Genomic DNA, 20,005 nt, shown 5'->3' on the forward strand with positions numbered 1-20,005 from the left:
ATGTTGTACGGAAATTCCGAAGTCTAGTCTCTAGTGCGCGGCGCGCGCCGAGCCTTCACTGCATTTACACACGCTAATTGGCTGACTAGGCGATGTCTCCGGTGTGCGTGTCAGCATTGGTCTATATGCTCTTATTGCTTTTCTTGCTATTATCTTCGGCATTGGAGTCACTTGCCATTATTTGATTACTTTAATTCTCATGTACGTTTTGCTACTGGTTGTGATGATCCTATTCACATTGGAAGATAATATCATTTATATCTAATGTGGCGATCCAACGAAACATCAAACGTAGAGAAGGAAGAGAAAAAGAAAGAAAGAATCATATCATACAAGAACTGTGCGATTTTGTGTTGTAGGATCAGATCAATAGGTGGTGAATAGTGAATAGAGCGGACTTGGTGCCTTAGGTAAGGTTGGGCCTAGGGCCTGACATAGCTGAATCCTTGAAATTCCTCATGGGAATACACAAAATCAATCGAGATCATCCGCTTCTCAAGTTATGTTATTGATAATGGGTAAGGATTCTTATATTTTAGTGTTCTTTTAAGTGCTTGCCAACTGCCCATTAACTAACGTAAGTCTACATTCTTCCTAGTGACGACTGATTCTGTACAAATCCCCACTAGAAGAGTTCAATTTGACTTGGACTAATTCTAACGACCACTCCGGCATCATATGTAGAACATTGTATCCCTCACATCTGGATGAATCTGTACATCTGAACTATGCACTGCTACTTCTCCGCGGCCCCCCTCAGTAACACTCCCCGTTGGGGTATGTCCAGCACTCTCGTCGAAGACCTTTTTGAGATAACAGCGGGCACGTTCACATACCAAGTCAGCGTAGTACGCTGGAGGGCAAATACTGACGGCTTTGGTTGCGCGTCCAAACAGATAGCACAGGTTGTGAGTGAGATCCTCAAGAATATCGGCAGTGTTCGCAAAAGGAGGACGTGGTCGCTGAGCCCTAAAGATCTCGTCCCAGACTACATAGTAGTGTGCTGGGCGTGCGGTTCCTTGCAGAGCCGAATGTGCCTGAAGGAAAAAATCCCATTCCCTCGCTTCGGTTACTCCACGATCCACGACAGTACCGTTCCGGGGATTAGAGGATCGATCTGCATCGGTGTCCCGGGTCGGGTAGAAGCGTGTATGATGCCGTTTTCCAACCACAATCACGGAGAGGCGGGGCTTTCCGCATCTGGTATCGTGCGCAGGGTACATAAACTCACATGCCGACTTCAAGAGGGGAACCTCGTCATCCACGACTTGTCGATACTGTCCTTCTGACACCCCGTCACGATAGACGAGGATGTTTTCAGGTAGCTGCTTGTTGTGGACCATCCAGTGTTCGAGTCGCCTCTGCAACATCACATCAAGCGCGGTGACCATCTCCTGGCGAGAGCGTTGGATTCTTAGCTCTGCAGGCCACTGGCCAAGAATGCGATCCACGGACGCCACCATACCAGCGACACTGGGGGCGTTCGATGCAGAGCCTGGAGATGGGTGCGTGACATCGATACCAACAACCATAGTTTGGCCTGACGAAATGATCCCCAACTTTTGACCTTCCAAAATATGGTTCGTACCGCCAAGCTTCAAGTTGACCTTAAGACAGACATTGGCAAGGTACTGAGGATTCCTACTTGCCAATCTCTCCGCGAGAACGCAGACGTTTCGCACGCCTTCTTTAATGTCGCAGACACGCTTTACGGAGCTGTAAATATGCGTGTTCTTGGAAGGAAGGATTGCCAAGAGAAGCTGCATCTTGTGTTTGGTCTTGAGGTGCTGAACGGCGTCTTTCAGTATTCTGTCAAGCTCGCCTCCATCGTATGTCCCGTCACGATACGCTGCAGTGACATTCACCCTCTGCCCGTCCACGGCGGGACTAGCGGGAGCACCGATCTCACTCAATTTCGAGTTCAACGCGGAGAGGCATGGCATGAGATCTGCCGGTCGTGGAAACGCTTCTCTTTCCCTGTCACAGACAATGTAGATAAACGCCCAGGATACCAAGCGTATTGGTACAGAAACCTTATTTGACATCATATTCCAACTGCCGGAGGACAGCCTGGCTGTTTTATTAGACCCATAGAGCACTGGCGGAGAGGGTAAAACCCGACCAGGCACAGTAATGAGGCGGGGGTCCAGGCCAACGCCAAAGGCTTCCTGTCATATTACCTCGTTACTAGGGAGCACAATATGTCATGCACATTGAATATACTGACCAGGGTATCGTTCACGCATGGGGGTGAACCAAGCAGCTCAGTACCTCTTGTTACGATAGAGCGCGCATTTTGAGCAGGGCTGCGGACTGCGAACCTGATCATATTTTGCGTCTGTCGCCCGCTAAGGCTGGTCCGAGCAACTTGTGCAGCCGCGACAAGACAGACTTCAACTGGCAGATATGATGGATCCTGTCGCGTACCGACATTAACAACTGGCAGGTCTGCACAGACAGTAATGTTATATTCTCCATACTATGTCAGTACGGTTACCCTCATGCGATCGGGAAAGACATACTCTCACGGAAAAACTGTTCGACCGTGACATATCGCCCGGGTTCATCGGGTCCAGCTCTCTTGGATTTCCCTTTACTGATCTTTTTTGGGCCGCTGCCATCGAGCCAGAACTGTACCTCCCGTGGACCAGCGCCATATCGACGGATTTGTGGTCTGTTCTGGAAGGAGTCTCCGTCGGCAGGTGATGCGAAGTCTGTGATAGTTTTGTATCTCACGATCGTTTGGCCCTTACTATCTTGTCGGCGGATATGAGTCACTTGAACTCTCAACTTTCTTATAAACGCCCCTAGTCGGTATATGTTTGGGTGGCCCTCCTCTCTGTACGCAGCGATGAGAATTTTCAGTTCTCCCTCGCGGTAACAAGCGGCGTACTTAACTTGGCAGTTGAGAAGGAAACGCGACGTGGCGGCACGAGCACTGATAAAGAATCCTCGCAATACCTCGAGACCTGCGCCTAAATCGCTCCGCTCTGAAGGATCGGGGTGGGCACTGAAATGTTTGTTGCTGCTCACAGATGCTATTTGGGCGCTGGTCTTTGGGTGGTTTCCAATCACGAGATTCAAGGCCTGCAGCACCTCCCACTTGCATTGGAGCATTGGACTTGCATTGGTCGATGTTAGCTCATCCAGGAGGTTGGATGGGTTGACCCTTCCTGTTTGCGTAACTTTAGCTTGAAATATCCTGGGGTTGTCCGGATATTCCTCCTCGTCCTCAGCCTTGTATCGCACTTCATAAACACGCTCTTGATCGGTCATCAGAGGAACGCATGTGATCAGAGTGGCCTTGTAGTCCGATGCTATGGCACTGCCAACATGTGCGAAATTCTCACGCACTAAGAGTGCGATGATTTGCTTGAGCTTGCGGCCTTTCGGCTCTCCTGAGATCTCCACTTTGTAGCGATGGAGGTCAACTTTAGATCGAATGGATAGCTGGAAGTAATTTGCATATAGTATAATTTTCTCTCCTTGTGTCCCAAAGCCCGGACGCAAAGGAAGGCAGATTCGAGAATCGGCTTCCAGGATTTTGTGAATATCGTCTTCCCTCTTCCTACTCTCATCAGCATTCAGCGAGCCTGGCTGCCTGTATGCTTTCCCTGTTAGCCGTCTGAGTGAACCTTGTCTATAAAAAGTATGCGTTATACTGACTGAAAAATTTCTGTACCACGAAGTCCGTGGCCTCTTCCACCACCGCGAGGCGCCCTACCTCCACCTGGCATCCTACCGCCGTGGGCTTGAGCACTTCCCTGGCCTCGGTCTCCTTTGCCCTGCTGCACTGGACTTCCGGGAAGTCTTTGACCAGATCCTCGAGTGCCTCTACCTCGCAAGCCGCGCCCTCTTCCCCTGCCATTACCTGTAGTTTGAGAAGCCATCGGGTATGAATGAGTATTCAAAGTAAAGATTAAAGTAAGTTATAGAGGGACAACAGAATGTCGGTGTAGATCAAATCTGCTCTATTCAGCTTCGAGAGGGGTGAGCTGCGGGTTCTTATAAGATTGAGCGTCGGCTTACGCAATGGTTATCTGTACATGATCACGGCGAATGCATGAACTTGCTTAGAAGATAAGGCACTTCCTGGTGCTGCCTATTACCGTTAGGATTTCCTGGTTTACGGGCTACGAACGCTAGATTCATTGGTCCAACCGCCCCTAGGCTCTTGCTCCTCTCCACAATCTGTCAACCAATGTCGGTATCTCAACTACAACAGTAGTGTAGAGGCCAATTCCCGAAGATTCGAAGGTCTGCATTGATGAACCGACTTTGTATTCTGACCAAGTATTCTAATACCGTCGTAATTAGGAGCGTAATCTATAAGTAATATCGCAAATAAGGGACCATAAGTATCCGGCTATAGATGAATTAGTTCATAGGAGCCTAATCTAAGGCATTTATAGTTGACATCATTTCCTAGAGCTCCTGTCCCTAAGGTTGATCCCATAGCGTAGTCATCCGCGTAGCATCCCCATTCTGAATCAGACGCAACAGAGATGGTGAACCTTTTGCCAATTCCAGGATTGTACTTGGATCAACTGTTTCTAAAGGGAACGGCTCTTGGCAATCTAGCGTACCGTGCAAGAAAGCCGACAACAAGGGATTAATTGAGTTGTTGATATTCCTAAGGAGCTCACCTTGGGTGGAATCAAGAATATTAATAAATGTAGTGAACACAGTTTCCTTCGGGTCGAGAAGCCTACATGCGTCAGAGTTACGAGCTCTCATGTTGGAATATGACTTACCTGCGATCGGCGGTGGCCATGGTGTCATTTCTTGTATTCAAATTAAACATGAGTCCTAATATTCCCATCCCAAACCTTTCCACTAGCATATGCAGTCGCTTCCCAAGTTTTCGAATATGCTTCATGACCTTCAATTTTGACTTAAAGTCATCCGAATTGGATGGCATATCTGGAAAGTACTCAAGTACCATGGCGTTAGCTACGAGTGCGTCCGCCCTATGCACGGGATTTCCGCGACCTTGCTTTTCTGTGTTGAAAGTCGTCGGTGTAGTATTCATATTGCCACTGAACGAAAGAGCTTCACGACCACCACAATCCTCAAATAATTTGAAAATGTGGTACCAGCGAAAAAGCTGAGTGGCGGCGAGTTTTGTATCAAGTTCAAAGATAATTCCCAGCCTTTTTCTCACGGCCATCCCTTCCTCGAAAAGGAATGAAGGGATGTTGTTCTGGGCTCTTTCTTTGCAGATAGTCTCACGGAGAGCAACGATCTGCTGAGGGCCTCCTATTTTCATCAGAAGCACGGCAAGGAAGTCATTCTCAAGAGCGATGACCTGGCTTTGAACCTCCGGGCGCAGGTATCCATCTTCTGGTGGTGCAAGTTTCTCAGTCATGCACTTTTTCCTCTCCTGGGCCAAAAAATCGTGGATCATACGCCGAATGCGCGTGCGTTCTGATGGGCCAGTAATTTTCTTCGGTTGCCTCGCAGTCCGAGTCGTATTGGATTCCGCATGTTCCGCTTGACAGTGGCTCACTGTACGATCTGATTCTTGTTCCTGGGTGGGAGTTGCCGGGGTAGCTTCGGTATCTATGATACATGTCCAAGCGCTCGGAGACGAAGAAGCAAAATTGGTTTCCGTGGCTGTATCTTGGTAAATTGCTTGGTCGTCTAAGCACCATAACATGTCAATTTCGGGGCATGTAACAGGAGTCTCGCTTGCCGATCCAGTACTTTGATTCGTTTGCGATGAGGCAAGGAAACCCAAATTGCTTTGGTCAAATAGAGTGTATACTATGGAGTGAGTAAAGTCCCCTCCCACTGATCGGCCGGAGAGCATGGTCGGGTCTACAGTCCCTGTATCTCGGGCCAGCACTGCATGCAGAATAGTAGGGAGGGCCTCCATTGTGGAGCTTGGAGTAGCGGGTAACATCCGTAAGCGAGGGCCGTTATTGCCGTCGATGAAAATACTACATTATAGCCTACATTAGTCGAATTCATCACGGTTAGCGTCTTGGTTCCTACCGCAGCGTAGCGCACAGAGCAGCTCTAACATCCCAGCTGTCCAATAACACGGCCGATATGATTGCATTGATTGCTTTCCGGTGAACCTCAGGCGATTCTGCGGCAGTTCGCTCGTTTCTTCTGATACACTGGTCAATGCCAGTTTGCTTTGCCGCAAGCGAGTAGTGATCCTTGTCGACAAAATCTTTTCTCAGATTCGCAGTCCCCCCTAGGATTGCAACAATCAGTGTTGGAATAGCTCCGATTCCCTCGAAGAGTAGTGCATTCTTACTCCTGTCGACGCCCGTCCCATATACTATGATGGCTAGAAGCAGTTCTACCAAGGATGCTCCAATCTGAGACAGCTGTCTATAGCCATCATAATTTTCTTTGTCAGCTCCAGCCGCCGTAAGTGCCTGGAATATCAGGGATTTTGATCTGAATGTGTAATTGATGACCCTCTCGACGTGCTGGACATGTATCTGCGTAGCCATTTTAGTCGCCGGGCCGGCAGAGCCTTCTGTGACGCTTCAGCGACACTAATATCACAGGGAGTTCCTCTCACTAGATGGTGGGTTACTCAATATTTATTGCTCGACAAGCGTGACGGTCCATCCGCATACGTGGCTAACCTTCAATCCTGCGGCGAGAGCACATAGTCTTTTGGCCACGTCATATAGGTTCTGGCCACATCGCATAACGTTCCTACAAATGACCGTCAGTCCCATACATCCGGAAGTTGAACTAAGTCGGTGATTGGATTCGCTACGGACATGCTTTGCCCCGCAGGAACATCCGATATGACTGGTTTGGGGTACCGGAAAACATGCTGATACCCTTACCCCATTATGACTGATGTATGATAGACCAATGCAGCAATACTGGGTCAAAGTGAAAGTTATGTCAATTTTATCATGTGATTTACGATGAGGCAGCCAGGTTTCTGGCGAGTAGGGAAATCCGTTGCTCTAAGCATAGCTAACCAACAGCCAGAGGACACCAACCCCTCCATGTTACAAAATATATAATGCTGGCCTGCATCCGGAAAGCGAGACATAGTCCGTTCATTCTCCTTATTGCGGCCTTGTAATAAGTGCTAAATCACCCAACACGTTCGCAAGATGTTTTGCTCACTGGCATTTGTCGTTCTCGGTGTTGTTATATATTATCTTTGATGACACTGCAGTGCGATAAACGGTTTGTATAACACGAAGGGGCTCAATTGAAACTGTAAATCACAGTCGTACCCATTCGTTGGTAGGGGGAGTAGCCTGGGACAATATGATCCTTCCTGTAGCACCAGAATCTTCCTGGTTCTCCACGTCATATCAAGAGGATCCACGATGCGATATTCTTTGTTGCACTGCGGGTGCAACGAATGTCACATAACCCCGTGCATCCAACTTTGTCTTCTCCGAATGAATTGGATGAACGGAATCTACAGACAGTGAGCCGATATGCTAAAGCAGCGACATAAAGTTGTTATAATACATACTCTGCAGACCCAAGATAAGAGAGTTGCAATGATAATCATGACGAAACCAGTCGCTGCTGCTCCTTCCATGGCGAATAGTAGCTACGCTGGTAGCCAAGTTGCACCTCGCATGTATTGTCCCCATGTTCCCGGTCCTTGAACGGCCATACTCGGTCATGGAGACTGCGGATACCACGACATTGCAACTTAGTCTGGATTGTCCGGAAAGCACAAGAATATTTGGCCTGGAAATACGACTGCCATTGTTCCTCGATGTGGCAACGAAGGGTACTGTTCGGCATAACACGGGATGGAACAACTGCGACGACCACGATTTCCAGAACAGATTGGCACTTGAAAAGAAAGAAGAATATGGTATTTGTCAGTGGTTTATTGCTCCGGTTAACTGTGCCTTTATCCAAAGCCTTGGCTCTGATCATGTTCGCTAAAGTCAGAGCAACTGTCACGATGGGTGATACCACCGTGACCACTGCCGAAAGCCAGGTCGGCAATGAGAGTAATATGGCTGATGAGCGTGAACATGCTAGACTTGAGTTACTACTCATATATGCGCTTCTTCAATCGTTGGATGGGGCCGTAGACTCCCAGGCAAAAAGCTGAGATAGAACACTAAACAAACCCCGAAAGTGGTTGGGATAGCAACCCGGGTAACGGAGACCAATTTGTACATACCAATCTGCTTAAAACAATAAACAATGTCATGATTCCAGATGAGGAAGGCATCTTGTCAGCCTAGTACAGTCTTTGTTGCTGTTCAACGAGGAGAGGAGTCTGAACATGTCAAATGTTGCAGTGAAGGGAAAATCGTATCTTTATAGCTCATGCATGGTCGTGTCAAGCCAAATGGATTCAACACCACACGAGCACCCTCCAACTTCCAGACGAATTCCTCGTATTCCCTTGCTGTTTGTGAGCTCAGCCAAGCCACAGGGTACGAAACTCTTATGTTGAATGGTTCGAAGCTTACCGTATCACACGTGACCCTCTTTACTCTTTTAGGTATTTACGGCATGTCTCAATCATAATTTCCAAACAGGGAAAAACGCCCGGTGCAAAGTGCCTAACCAGCGATTCCACATACTGCAGCAAGGAGCATATACAAAGAAATGGGGAATAGAACAACTGGGCGGAACCTTGTATCATGTCATTCTCAATGGAATTAGGACCGATGTACTAGCATAACGAGCCAAATGGATGTGACGTGGGATGTGCCGGTCTTTATAGAAGGGACATCTTTTAGTCTGGTGTTCCTAATCTCATAAAGATCGTTCAGTGCCCACCGGTCCTCCATCTCACCGTCTTAGCCTAAATTACAGCATCCCCGGTGTCAGAGCTTCCTTGGGCCACCCATCATCGAGGTGAAGAATACACTAACAAATGGAGCAATTTGAGGCACGGAGCTACCAGCTTGAAATGCTTGACCAAAGCCTTCAACAGAATATAATTGTTGTTGTAAGACAAACTAATCATTCTGAAATTATACAGTGCTAATTAAGCACCCAGATGGACACGGGAAGTGGAAAGACTCACATGTATGTGAATTATAACTGGGGAGCCAGTATCTGAGATATTGAATTGACTGGACCTGCTGCAGCGCAAGCATGCAAATAATGGCAGAGCTGGCGCGATGCTCTCATGACAAGGTAGGAGAATATCACATCAGAATTGACAACGCTTCAAACACCTAACCAGAAAGATGGTTTGGTTTCTTGCTCCCACGGTACCTCTTGCAACTCAGCAGAAAGAAGCCATCGGGGCGTACATTCCAGCTATTAAGCTACGACTTTTGATTGGACCGGATGGCGTAGACCGCTGGAGCAATCAGGATACTTGGGATGCTGCGCTTCTGGACATGAGGATAATTGTCTCCACACCTGCCGTTTTGGCGGAAGCCTTGGAACATGGGTTTATCAAGATAGAAAAACTGGCCCTCCTTGTGTTTGATGAAGGTAAGCTTATCGCCCGTGATCGGATTCCATTCAGTTAAGCTGACAGACATTCTAGCACACAATTGTGTGAAGAATAATCCGGGCAACCGCATCATGCATGATTTTTAACATCCTGCACGGATGAGATCTGCTGACGTGTCACACATCCTAGGATTGACAGCCAGCCCAATCATGCGATCGAGGGTCAGCGATATAAGGTAAGTTGTGAATTATCTCCTTCCGGGTAGTAAAAGACAACGACTAAGGGAATGACATTGTAGGAAAATTGAGAGGAACCTTCATGCAGTCAGCAGAACTCCCCAATTAGAACGGCATGAACTCATGAAATATGTCCACTAGCCACGTCTAATCTTACTCGAATATCCTGCGCCATCTAGTGCCATCACTTCGATCAATGTGAAATCTCTCGGAATGTTGCATCAGGTACGGTCCGGAGCATTGCTCACGGCACAACCAGAAGATCCTCTGAGAAGATTTTGCGCCAAAGTCGAGAGAGTCTATGCTACATTGGGGGCCTGGGCAGCCGACTATTTTGTTGTCGAGTCGTGCCAAAGACTTGTGAATCAGGTGGCTATCGACAGCGAAGGTTTATGGGCTGATGCGGGAAAGTTGAGGCTGGGAGAGTTGCTAAGGGTAATCTTAACAAGGGAACGGCTACATTTCTCCGATCAGGACGCCGTATCTGCGAAGGTTGGTTGCTTACTGTCATTCTTGGAAGAGCAATATCATGACACCTTTTCGGGGATTGTGTTTGTCAAAGAAAGGGTGATCGCTCACGCATTGGCAACAGTGATTGCACATCATCCAATGACCCAAGATCTGTTCCGTTGCCAGTCGTGCGTGGGTATAACACAGAGAGCCAAAAAGTGGAATATATGGGACAATCTAGATCAGGCAGGTGTGCACAATACGCTAAGACAATTTCAAGACGGCCGACTGAACCTAGTTATTGCAACAAACGTCCTAGAGGAGGAAATCGATCTGACAGCTTGTAACGTAGTCGTATGCTTTGACCAACCTAGCAACATCAAATCATTCATTCAGAGGCGAGGACGCGCTCGACAAGAGAAGTCTACCTTTGCGATTATGGTCTCAAGTGACTGCGAGACGAAGACGATCTCCCAGTGGCGGGACCTTGAGAAAGATATGATTCGACTTTATCAGGATCATGAGCGGATGGTCCAGGACCTTGAGGCATTGGAGATGCATCCTGAGCCTGTCCCATTCCGGCTGAGGTTGCCCACTGGATTAGTTACTAACACAACTTCCATGGATGGAGTAATGGGTTGACTAACGATCATATTCAGTGCATTACTGACGGCTGAGTCTGCTATTCCGCATCTTCATCACTTCTGCAGTACCATAAGGGCTGAGCCACACGTTGACACTCGTCCGGTGTACAAGGTCGAAAGACAGTGCGGTATGTCCAGGGCTTCGGTGATACTTCCCAGTAGCATTGACCCGTCCCTCCGTCTTAGGCAAGGCGTCTCATGGTGGCTCACGGATCGTGCTGCTAAACGGGACGCTGCCTTCCAGGCATATGCGTCGCTCCACCGAGCCAAGCTTGTAAATGACAATCTTCTTCCATCTTCTCAAGATGGAAATCCATTCCAGGCCCCTGACGAAGCGTATTATGGTCAGGCATCCTCGAGGATCGCCGTACGGGAAAGCCACAACCCCTGGCAGACGACGCCGGGGTTTTCCTCCCAACTAGGAGTGTACAGACACCGGATCTCTATCAAATAGAATATGACATCTCGGCCTGATCTCTCGCTGGTTTTGGTAACATGTGGTAAGATCCCCGCAGCAAAACCTTTGACACTGTACTGGGACAGCCGAACCACGTTTGTGGTGTCTCTGGAAAGTTCAGAACACTCCACCATTTCAGAGGGCCACCTCGAACTGTTACGGAAAACTACCCGCTTCTTTCTCTATTCAGCGAGAACGACCAGTCCTCATAACGAAGACATTGCCGACTATGCCCTTCTCGTGTCTCCTAATGTTTCGTTTGATGATCTGGCAGAATGGTTGGATATGAATCAAGGGTCGCGCAATTGCTTGGACCAGTATGGTGATGACGCATCTGTCATTCCACATGGTTTTATCAGATGCGAATCCCTCCATGGCCAGCCCAACCTTTTCGTGTGTTGGGTGCAACCAACGGAAGGTTCAGAGTTGCAATTGCTATGCCGCCCTTTCCCCAGAAGGAAAAACCTGTTGCATAGAGGTGGATTGCCATCCAAGGAGGCTCAGGTGCGTCTGGACGAGAATGAAATGGCTGATGGAAAGGTTGTTCCTGCCAGACTCTGCAGATCCGATTCTCTCCCTTGGGAGATAAGTCGAACTAGTCTCTTTTAACCGCATTTAACGCACCATATCCAGCGCCTTCTGATGGCTGAGAGCCTGCGTGAGACACTCCTTCGGCCTTCCTATCCTATGGACCTTGAAACCATTGCGGATGCTATCACCTGCCCGTCTTCACGGTGGCCAAGCAATTACCAGCGGCTGGAGTATCTTGGTGACAGCATCCTGAAGTTTGCTGTATGTATCCAACTTTACCACGAGTATCCTCTCTGGCATGAAGGATATCAGTCACAAGTGAAGAATAGCATTGTTTCAAACGGCTCGCTCACCCAGGCCGCTCTGAGTGCGAGACTGGACAGCTTCCTTCTTTACGCACCTCTCGCCACCCGGCGGTGAGTAGTGCCAAAGTCACGAGTGGGCGATTTTTCTACCATAAATATCGAACTATCTAGCAAAATCATGGCTGACGTGCTGGAGGCACTGATCGGAGCTTCATTTTTGGATGGTGGATATCCATCCGCATGGTCAACCATACACCGATTTCTGGAACAGATTCCAAATTCGATGCCGTCTTTGTCAGGACGCCAGACTCCCAGAAGTAGTTTGGTCATTCCACCTGAATTAGACGAGAAAATTGACATTTTGATAGGTCATAACTTTAGTGACCGTTATATCATATGGGAAGCCCTCACGCATCCTTCATGGCGGAGAGACACGAGCACGGGCTCCTACCAAAGACTAGAGTTTCTCGGAGACGCAATTCTCGACATGATTATAGCAAGACAGCTATACCAAAGCAAACCTGAGCTGACTGAAAGTCAGATGACGCAGATCAAGGCTGCCATGGTCAATGGCAATTTTCTCGCGTTCCTCTGTCTCGATCTTGGATTAGAGGAAGATATTGTGCAGATCTGTGAATTACGCAGAGGGGTCTTTGACCACGTCCTGCAGAAAGGTCGCTTGGAGCTTTGGAGATTTATGCGACATGACAGTCCGGACATCCCCGCGGTCCAACAATCCTGCGTGAGTAGATATACTCAACTACGCGAGCTAATTGGACATCATCTCTCCTCGAAGAACACATACCCATGGGCAACCCTGGCTCAACTTGGTGCGGACAAATTTTTCTCTGACCTTATAGAGAGCATAATTGGCGCTATTTTCATTGATTCTGCGGGCCAAATCGAGGCATGCGAGGTATTCCTAGAAAAAATTCAACTGACATGTTACCTAGAACGAGTGCTGAAGGAGCAGGTCCTGGTAGAGCACCCGCGGGCCATCCTGAGCAAGATGATAGGATCAAGCTCGGTCGATTATTATATCACGCGGAATGTTGAAGATACGTTGTTATACGACGTTACTGTCACGGTCAATGGTGAGGTGTTAGCGTACGTCTATGGCTGCCTCTCAAAGGATGAGTGCATTGTGCGAGGTGAAAATCTTGCGGTTGTAAAGTTAGAAAGCACACCCGCATAGGGGTCTGGATATGCTGTACGGCAACCTGCCTTTAGCAAATGAATGCTTATTACTAATGTAACTCTTATCGTTAAATGATAACAGAGCCAGACTGGCTGATCTAGAGCTGTCTCACAATGGTACCACCTCCAAATATTTTCTGAGTGTTTGGCATATATGTCTGAATTAATATACAGTGAAGAAACGTGAGGCTTTGAGCTACAGGCTTTCCGGACAGGTGACCTGACGGCTATAGCCGGTTCTTAACAGCAAAAGGTATGGTTTCTTAGCAGGAGAGAGGGGTAGGGAAGGAGGTAGGTGGTAAATCCGCGAGTTCAAAACATCTGTATCCCAGAGTTGGGATTCCAGGGTTAAAGCCTGGCTGTCAAATTTCCTTGTGGCCATTCACCACTGTGTATCTGTTATAAGATGCTGTCGAAAGTTGCTGATAAGTATCTTCTGATTTGTAGTAATTAGAGAAGGAAAGAACTATCTTTCATCTGATAATGAAGAGAGCTCAGAGCGAAGTAGACGAGTGGCAACAAATCACGAGGAAATATTTGGACCAAGGCAGACTACAGGATAGGGTATTCACCCCGCTCAATCTGGTTTAAGACGGCCTAACCACCCCTAAACTCCTCGACTGAGACCCTAACTTTAATCTGATTTGAGAACTGCATACTCAGCCGATTTTCTCCCTGCCGAACCAAATACTATTTCAGATGCGGAGAAGAGCGCTACCTGTGAGTTAACAAAAGATAACAGCTGCGTGTGGGTCTTGCTCATCCAAAGCACCGGCAGAGCAGCACGACAAAGAGGTGAAGGAAAGGAATAAGGAAGTTTTAAGACAGTTACAGGATAGGTTGGTAAACCCCCAAAGAACGCTACTACTTGTACTAAAGTTTGGTAGAAAGCTGGACGACAAAGTTATTCTTGTCCTTGGTCCTACAGGGATGAGAGAAAGCTTCAGCTTTGTAAATGAAATCTGTCCAGAGAAGTTTGGGCCTAACATGAGTCTTATTACCGCAAAGTGGGATACGGTGGCCGACAAGGAGAAATTGAAATGTAAGGCTGAGAGATTCATTTGTCTACTGAATCTTGGAAACCTTTTAACGTCGGCAAACCTAAAGGCGCATGATTGTGGCGCATCAGGCTCAGTTGCGAGGGCGATGATATAAAGGCCAGCGAAATGAGGAAGTTAGACTTGGTATTCTAAAATACTACGGTCAATGGAAACCGGACAAGCTGGTTATGCCATTTTCGCAATAAAATGTCGCAGATAAGTTAGGAGAAATGTTAATTGCAAGCTCAGTGTCCGTGATTGCTTATGGAGCTGCGGTTAGAGGAACAGTCACCCTCACTATTTCTTTCATACTAGCATAATAAGTCAAATTCGTGGACCGTATTGTTTAAGACGCAAGGTGCCACTTTCTTACTCCCTTCCAACATTTTCCGGGCATTGACGTGGCGCTAAATAGCTGGGATGATAGATAGCTGTCAAGTGCTCATTGGCTAAGTTGATTCAAATGATGTCTGTGAATCTGTAGATTCTTTTATCTATTGTGGATTCTATGACAGTCTAGGAAATACTGTACTCTCTATTGTCTGTAAATATAAAGATCTACTGAGAGGGTCATCTTTGACCTGGTGTAAGTATCCCCACTGATTTAGAGAGTGGGTTAGAGGTCTTGAATTCTGCTGTGGTACAGCGCAGGAAACTCAGTATCCTCTCTAGACTGTGCATAAGAAAAACCCCACTTTGCGTAATATAGCAGAGTTTATCTGATATCCACAGCTTGGTCGTTTCGCCAGTATAAGTATATAAACATCAACAGTACTTCAAGTAGACTATATTAATTTCTAGATTTGAAATAATAAATATTTCCTGGATATTTGTTTATCTTATAATACTACAGTAGATTTGAGCTGAAAGATAACAATAAGTGCCTTATTTAGCTATAAACATTTCCATAAGCAGATAAGTAAGATATTAAACTTAAAAGGTGCGGTACTTCTTCTCATATATCTACAGAGAAGACTATAGGCAGTATAATATTTCGCACACATATAATCCTGCGATTGGCTTGGGCCAGCAAACATGGCAATAAATTGAAGACACGCTTTGTTGGACTATTGCTTCTAATAAATCTAAAGCCACGGTAGTTAACTAACCATATAACAGATTAAATCAGCAAGGTTCATGGAGGCTTATAATTTCAAATCTGCTTTCAAGTATACACTAGGAATAAATAAAGTACTAAATAAACAGATAAATAAAAAGTATCCTTATAAAAATTGCCTCTATAGAGCCTTGGATGATACCTGCTTATCGGAGTCGGAGAGAGATGTCAGTAATCTTATCTGGAATCTTATCAATTTCTTCAATACTAACGCGGCTCCGGGCTAATCTTAAGGATTCAATTTCCAGAATCAACCGATAAACAAAACGAACACACAGGAGGATAAGTAAGAAGATAATGAATATCTTCCGAGATACACTTCTATATTAAATAAGAGAGATTAGAAAGAAGATATACAGCCATAAAAGAAAGTTAAGTAACTTAGATTTGATCCTCCACAGTTCAAGGCTACTATTTAACTTAGACAGTATCATGGAACCGGAATTGCACGTAATAAGAAGCAGGCTGGCTATTTGGCGGTAAAAGACCTTTGTTACCAGCTAGGATTATACCTCTGACATACCCGTTTTCTTTGATATAGTATCCATTTAATGTGGTTTTTCCTTTGGAACGAGAGCAACAAAAGAAGCAAATAAAGAATGTCTATTATTAGTTTATGTTTGTAGCCCGCAGTTACTATTTCTGATAGATCAGAAGAGGACATCCTTTCTCTCAAGGCCAAGCAGCTGGGGAGGTACTGTACAATGTGGAAAATTTAGTATACCGAGTATAAGTTAAGTATAAGCCTGTGAATGGCACTTAAATATCCTGCGGACATGTAAGTAAATACTTACCATAACAACTGTATACATAAAAAATCCAATCCTCGTTCTCCCCAACTGATAATGATATACTATCTATGGAAATATCTAGTACTTATCAGAGTATTTTCCTAACAGGCTTTTCTTCTTTCGTGGTCTCTTGCTACTTGAAACTGGAGGGATTGCTGAATATTCTTATAAGGATTATGAATATTATCTGCTTTATCTGTCAGCTCTAGTGTAATATATTCTTCTCTTTCCAAGTTATTAGAGTGAGTTTCAATGACTTTTAACAGTTTCAGAAAGTGAAATCATTTTGTCCAACATTTCCAGCTTAGCCAGATCCTCAGCACTCTCATGATGGGACACTATAAGCTGTTAGTCAGACGAAAGTCTCCTAGTGAGGTCTATAATTACGGTATGGCAAATTCCAGAAGAGACATACCTCGGCATTAGATATTTACAAATCTTCTATAGATCTCTAATTCTTGATTATGGATAGACAGCTTCTTACTCAGCTGATCACATATAAAGTGACTCTCCTCAGATTCTCCGGCAATGCGTGTTATATCTCTCCGGGCATTGGTAAACTGCCATCGGCGAAAGAATAACGTGTAAATGAAAATATTGACTTGATCTTGATTACTTCGGCCGCTGCATCGTCGATAAACCTCTTCAAAGCAATCTAACTCCGGCTAGCTAGGACAGCGAAGCGGCTTACCACAGATTAGACAGTCTTTATAGTACGCAAGCATACAGTCCAGACCTTCATCCGAAGCAAAACGAGTCATATCTGTCTCCATGTACGATGTTTGCCCTCAATTTAGACATGAGATGCCTATAGAAGAGCCATGACCGTCAGGGTATTACGGCTAGATGCAAATACAGCGCAAATGTTTCTACTCTAGAACTTTGAAGCCTGGGAGCTGGCTAAATTAAATCCATTACGTTCTCGTAACAACTATATTACGCTCTTTTTCGCCAATACATATTGATACGGTAAAGTTAGATGATGGCGTCATATGTATCTGTGAGATATCTGTCTCTTAGGTCAGCAGCCCCACCCGCCCTTCGGCGTGTTGGTCTGTCTCACCTCAACGCAAATTCCCATCTCAACGCAAAAAACGAAGCTATTCAGAGCTCCTATATACCACCACCATGCCTGATTCCTATTCTGATATTGAGACACGTATCTTAAAGGCCTGTGAAGCCGCTCAAGGCCAAAAAAACCGAATATCTCTACATTAGCACGTCAATTTAACGTTCCTTATTACCGACTCCGAGCACGTATTCATGGCTGAGCTACACAAAGCACACGCCCTGTCCCTAAAAAGACCCTTGATAATTCGCAAGAGAAGATGCTGATTTGTTGGATTCATTAGCTTAATAATCTATATAGTTTACCTACAGCCGGAATGATTGAGCAGAGTGCTAACCAAATACTGCAGCGGAATTGTTGCGTTCGTGGACAATTGAACCGTACTTGTGGCTGGTTCCATCGCTGACGTCCTCGAGTATTCCAAGCGGCTGGATGTGGATTACCGTAGTTGGCGGGTTTATCGGTTAGCAGCAATTGAGGCTTTGGGGTTTACGTTTGGTTATTCTAGTTGCCGTTGTTGATCGGCGCTTGCCTTTGCGGATCGACTTGGCGTTGATTCGGCCATGCGGGTTGGCGCTGGTAGTACGGTTGTTGTTGACCATGCCGATACTGATTGGGGTATTGGTTGGGATACCAGTCATTGGTAGGGAACGGTCGATAATACTGGTTGGGTCTGTACTGGTCAGCATAGGGTCCATTGGGGTAGTGACCGGGAATTTGGGCCCTTTGGGGATCAGGTTGATATGATTTACCGTAATGCCGATTGTTTTGCTTTTGATTGGCACGGGACCGATAGGATGGTGCCAGGTTCTGCCACACGTACTCCTGACGTTCAAGTTGTTGAAGAAACTGCGTCATGGTAGTGTCAGGTTGTGGTTGGGGAATATGCTGCTGTAATTGGGGGTCTAATCGATTCCAAATCATGCTCATTTGATTGAACGGGTCATGCATTTCTGCACCACGGGCATGACGAATGACTTCTTCAGCAAATATCTGAGGCGTACGACCAGCTAAGATGTCATTATATCCGAATGACATAGCATTCAGCTTGCTAAGGGCCACTGCAGGATTGGGTTTAAACCTTTTGACAAGCTGGTCCAACCAGCCTTCAGCCATTGGTGCTTGACGAAGGTATCCCTTTTCCATTTCATTGAGCTGGGATGTGAACCAGTTGAGAGCAGCACCACGTAGACAACCTTGAATGCTTGATCGAACAGCTTCCTCACCTCGGTATTGGATAACATCACGCACACGGTCAGTAAAGACATTGACATCCTTGTAGTATACTTGGTTATTTGATTGCTTAACGGCAACGTCGTCTTTTAAGTCAGGCCAGAAGTAGCCGATTTCCTCAATTTTTAAGGAACCATTTGCAGTACCATTGCCAGGAGGCCCTGGAGGTCCTGGTTGGGGAGTAGCTTGGCTTTGTTGACCATCTTCAAGCCGTCCTAATCGTTGCTCAAGTCTTCCTACTGCATTTGCCAGTAGATTAAGGGTCTCTTGTAGATTTCGATCGATTGACACGTTCGATGGATTCCGAGCATGATGACTTGATGACCCAGGGTCAGCCATGGTGTCAGTAGTAGTAGGATCGTCGATACAAGGTAGATCGTTGTCAAACAGCTTCTTTGCAGTGGAGCCAAATGACTTGATCCTCTTACGGCTCCTTGAGGTCCTTCGCGCTGTAGGGGGATCCTCAGTAGATAATAGGTCCACTGATGACGGTGTGCTTGTAACTGATTGTGATCGTGCTCGAGACTGTGATCAAGTTCTGGCCAACTGCTCGATAGGTCGTGCTGTATCGTTACAGGTCATCAACCACTCGTGATATTCAGGTAGGTCTATCGTAGCGAGGGTCTTGGTAAGGTTGACAAATTCAGCAATCGCTCGATTTAACAAATTGTGATCAAGTGACCAATCGGGAGGATAGGTGTAGTGAGTAGCGGAACGAGGAGGTGACCGGTTCTCTCGGTAGAACTCTGCAAGTAGAGAGGTCTGTTTATCAAGTAGATTAATAGGCGTTTGATGAGCCTCTCTAAACCTTGATATCTGATGACCTAGCTCAACGATACGTTGGCTCAGCCTAGACATCGAGGTAGAAGCAGAACAGGGACATTGGCCAATAGAATGATAAGATTAATGATGACTTTGATAATCAGGTACGATGACGATGGGTGTGGGACTAAGAGAATAGAGAGAATGATGGTTGGTTGGTAAAGACAGAGATATGTGGGTAAGTGCTGGACTTAGACGAATCCGGAGGTTTGTGGGTCCCGTGATTCGTAACGTGATTGGCTAGTAGGCGATCCGACCGTAACACTGGCGTGCGGAAGCCCCACACAGGTCAGCGCAGTACAGCTTCAAAACAGCTGTTTTTATCAAGCTTTTATCAGGAACATAGTAAACGACCCTTGAGGCAACCCTCAGGAAAGAAAAAAGACATGCTACCAATTGTTGGGTGCTTCTGATTATGGTGTGGAATGATTGATTTTCTTAAGCTGCAGGAGCAGGATGCTGCTAAGTTCTACATACAAAGCGGTGAAAGGGGCGGTACAGCAAGGTAGGCAGAAAGGAACGGGAGCGACATGGAGACGCATAATGGTGGAATAGAACGTAGAACGCAACAGGAATATAACTGACAGGCTATCCCGTACAGTTGATAAGAACTGGGTATATTACTTTATTAAATGCCTCCTGGAGGAGTTTAAGCTTATTTAGTAAAAGCCAAAAGACAAGAAGTACCTTAATACAGAAGATATAGATATTTTTTAACATTGGTATAATTA

The 20,005-nt window shown here is 46.3% G+C and overlaps 4 protein-coding genes across 4 annotated transcripts; 1 reads left to right on the plus strand and 3 right to left on the minus strand.

Moving 5' to 3' along the window:
- Positions 1 to 556: 556 nt before the first annotated feature.
- On the minus strand, positions 557 to 3,868 carry BDW43DRAFT_320067 (argonaute/piwi family protein; the record flags this gene model as incomplete). Its single annotated transcript, XM_032049016.1, has 4 exons — positions 557 to 2,168; positions 2,228 to 2,472; positions 2,523 to 3,568; positions 3,663 to 3,868. The coding sequence occupies 4 exons, from the start codon at positions 3,866 to 3,868 to the stop codon at positions 675 to 677; spliced, it is 2,991 nt and encodes a 996-aa protein (XP_031899427.1). The 3' UTR covers positions 557 to 674.
- Positions 3,869 to 4,440: 572 nt separating this feature from the next.
- On the minus strand, positions 4,441 to 6,470 carry BDW43DRAFT_311976 (uncharacterized protein; the record flags this gene model as incomplete). Its single annotated transcript, XM_032047273.1, has 3 exons — positions 4,441 to 4,708; positions 4,755 to 5,942; positions 5,998 to 6,470. The coding sequence occupies 3 exons, from the start codon at positions 6,468 to 6,470 to the stop codon at positions 4,441 to 4,443; spliced, it is 1,929 nt and encodes a 642-aa protein (XP_031899428.1).
- A 477-nt stretch (positions 6,471 to 6,947) lies between these two features.
- Positions 6,948 to 8,353, minus strand: BDW43DRAFT_279015 (uncharacterized protein). Its single transcript, XM_032042249.1, has 3 exons — positions 8,144 to 8,353; positions 7,472 to 7,994; positions 6,948 to 7,414 (listed from the first exon to the last, which is right to left on the minus strand). The coding sequence occupies exon 2, from the start codon at positions 7,888 to 7,890 to the stop codon at positions 7,507 to 7,509; it is 384 nt and encodes a 127-aa protein (XP_031899429.1). The 5' UTR covers positions 7,891 to 7,994; positions 8,144 to 8,353; the 3' UTR covers positions 6,948 to 7,414; positions 7,472 to 7,506.
- Positions 8,354 to 9,081: 728 nt separating this feature from the next.
- On the plus strand, positions 9,082 to 13,200 carry BDW43DRAFT_320069 (uncharacterized protein; the record flags this gene model as incomplete). The annotated part of the gene is made up of 14 exons (XM_032049017.1): positions 9,082 to 9,114; positions 9,168 to 9,420; positions 9,476 to 9,484; positions 9,581 to 9,617; positions 9,681 to 9,750; positions 9,844 to 10,053; positions 10,093 to 10,110; positions 10,141 to 10,318; positions 10,349 to 10,422; positions 10,465 to 10,655; positions 10,728 to 11,136; positions 11,167 to 11,709; positions 11,803 to 12,116; positions 12,177 to 13,200. 14 exons carry the CDS (start codon positions 9,082 to 9,084, stop codon positions 13,198 to 13,200), a joined length of 3,363 nt encoding a protein of 1,120 aa, XP_031899430.1.
- Positions 13,201 to 20,005: the final 6,805 nt, after the last annotated feature.

This window comes from Aspergillus alliaceus (genome assembly GCF_009176365.1).
Source record: "Aspergillus alliaceus strain CBS 536.65 unplaced genomic scaffold BDW43scaffold_27, whole genome shotgun sequence".
Lineage (NCBI taxonomy): Eukaryota > Fungi > Ascomycota > Eurotiomycetes > Eurotiales > Aspergillaceae > Aspergillus > Aspergillus alliaceus.

Bases quoted from the DNA above. Each gene is read 5' to 3' on its own strand.
- BDW43DRAFT_279015 (XM_032042249.1), bottom strand. From the start codon at position 7,890: ATGATCAGAGCCAAGGCTTTGGATAAAGGCACAGTTAACCGGAGCAAT.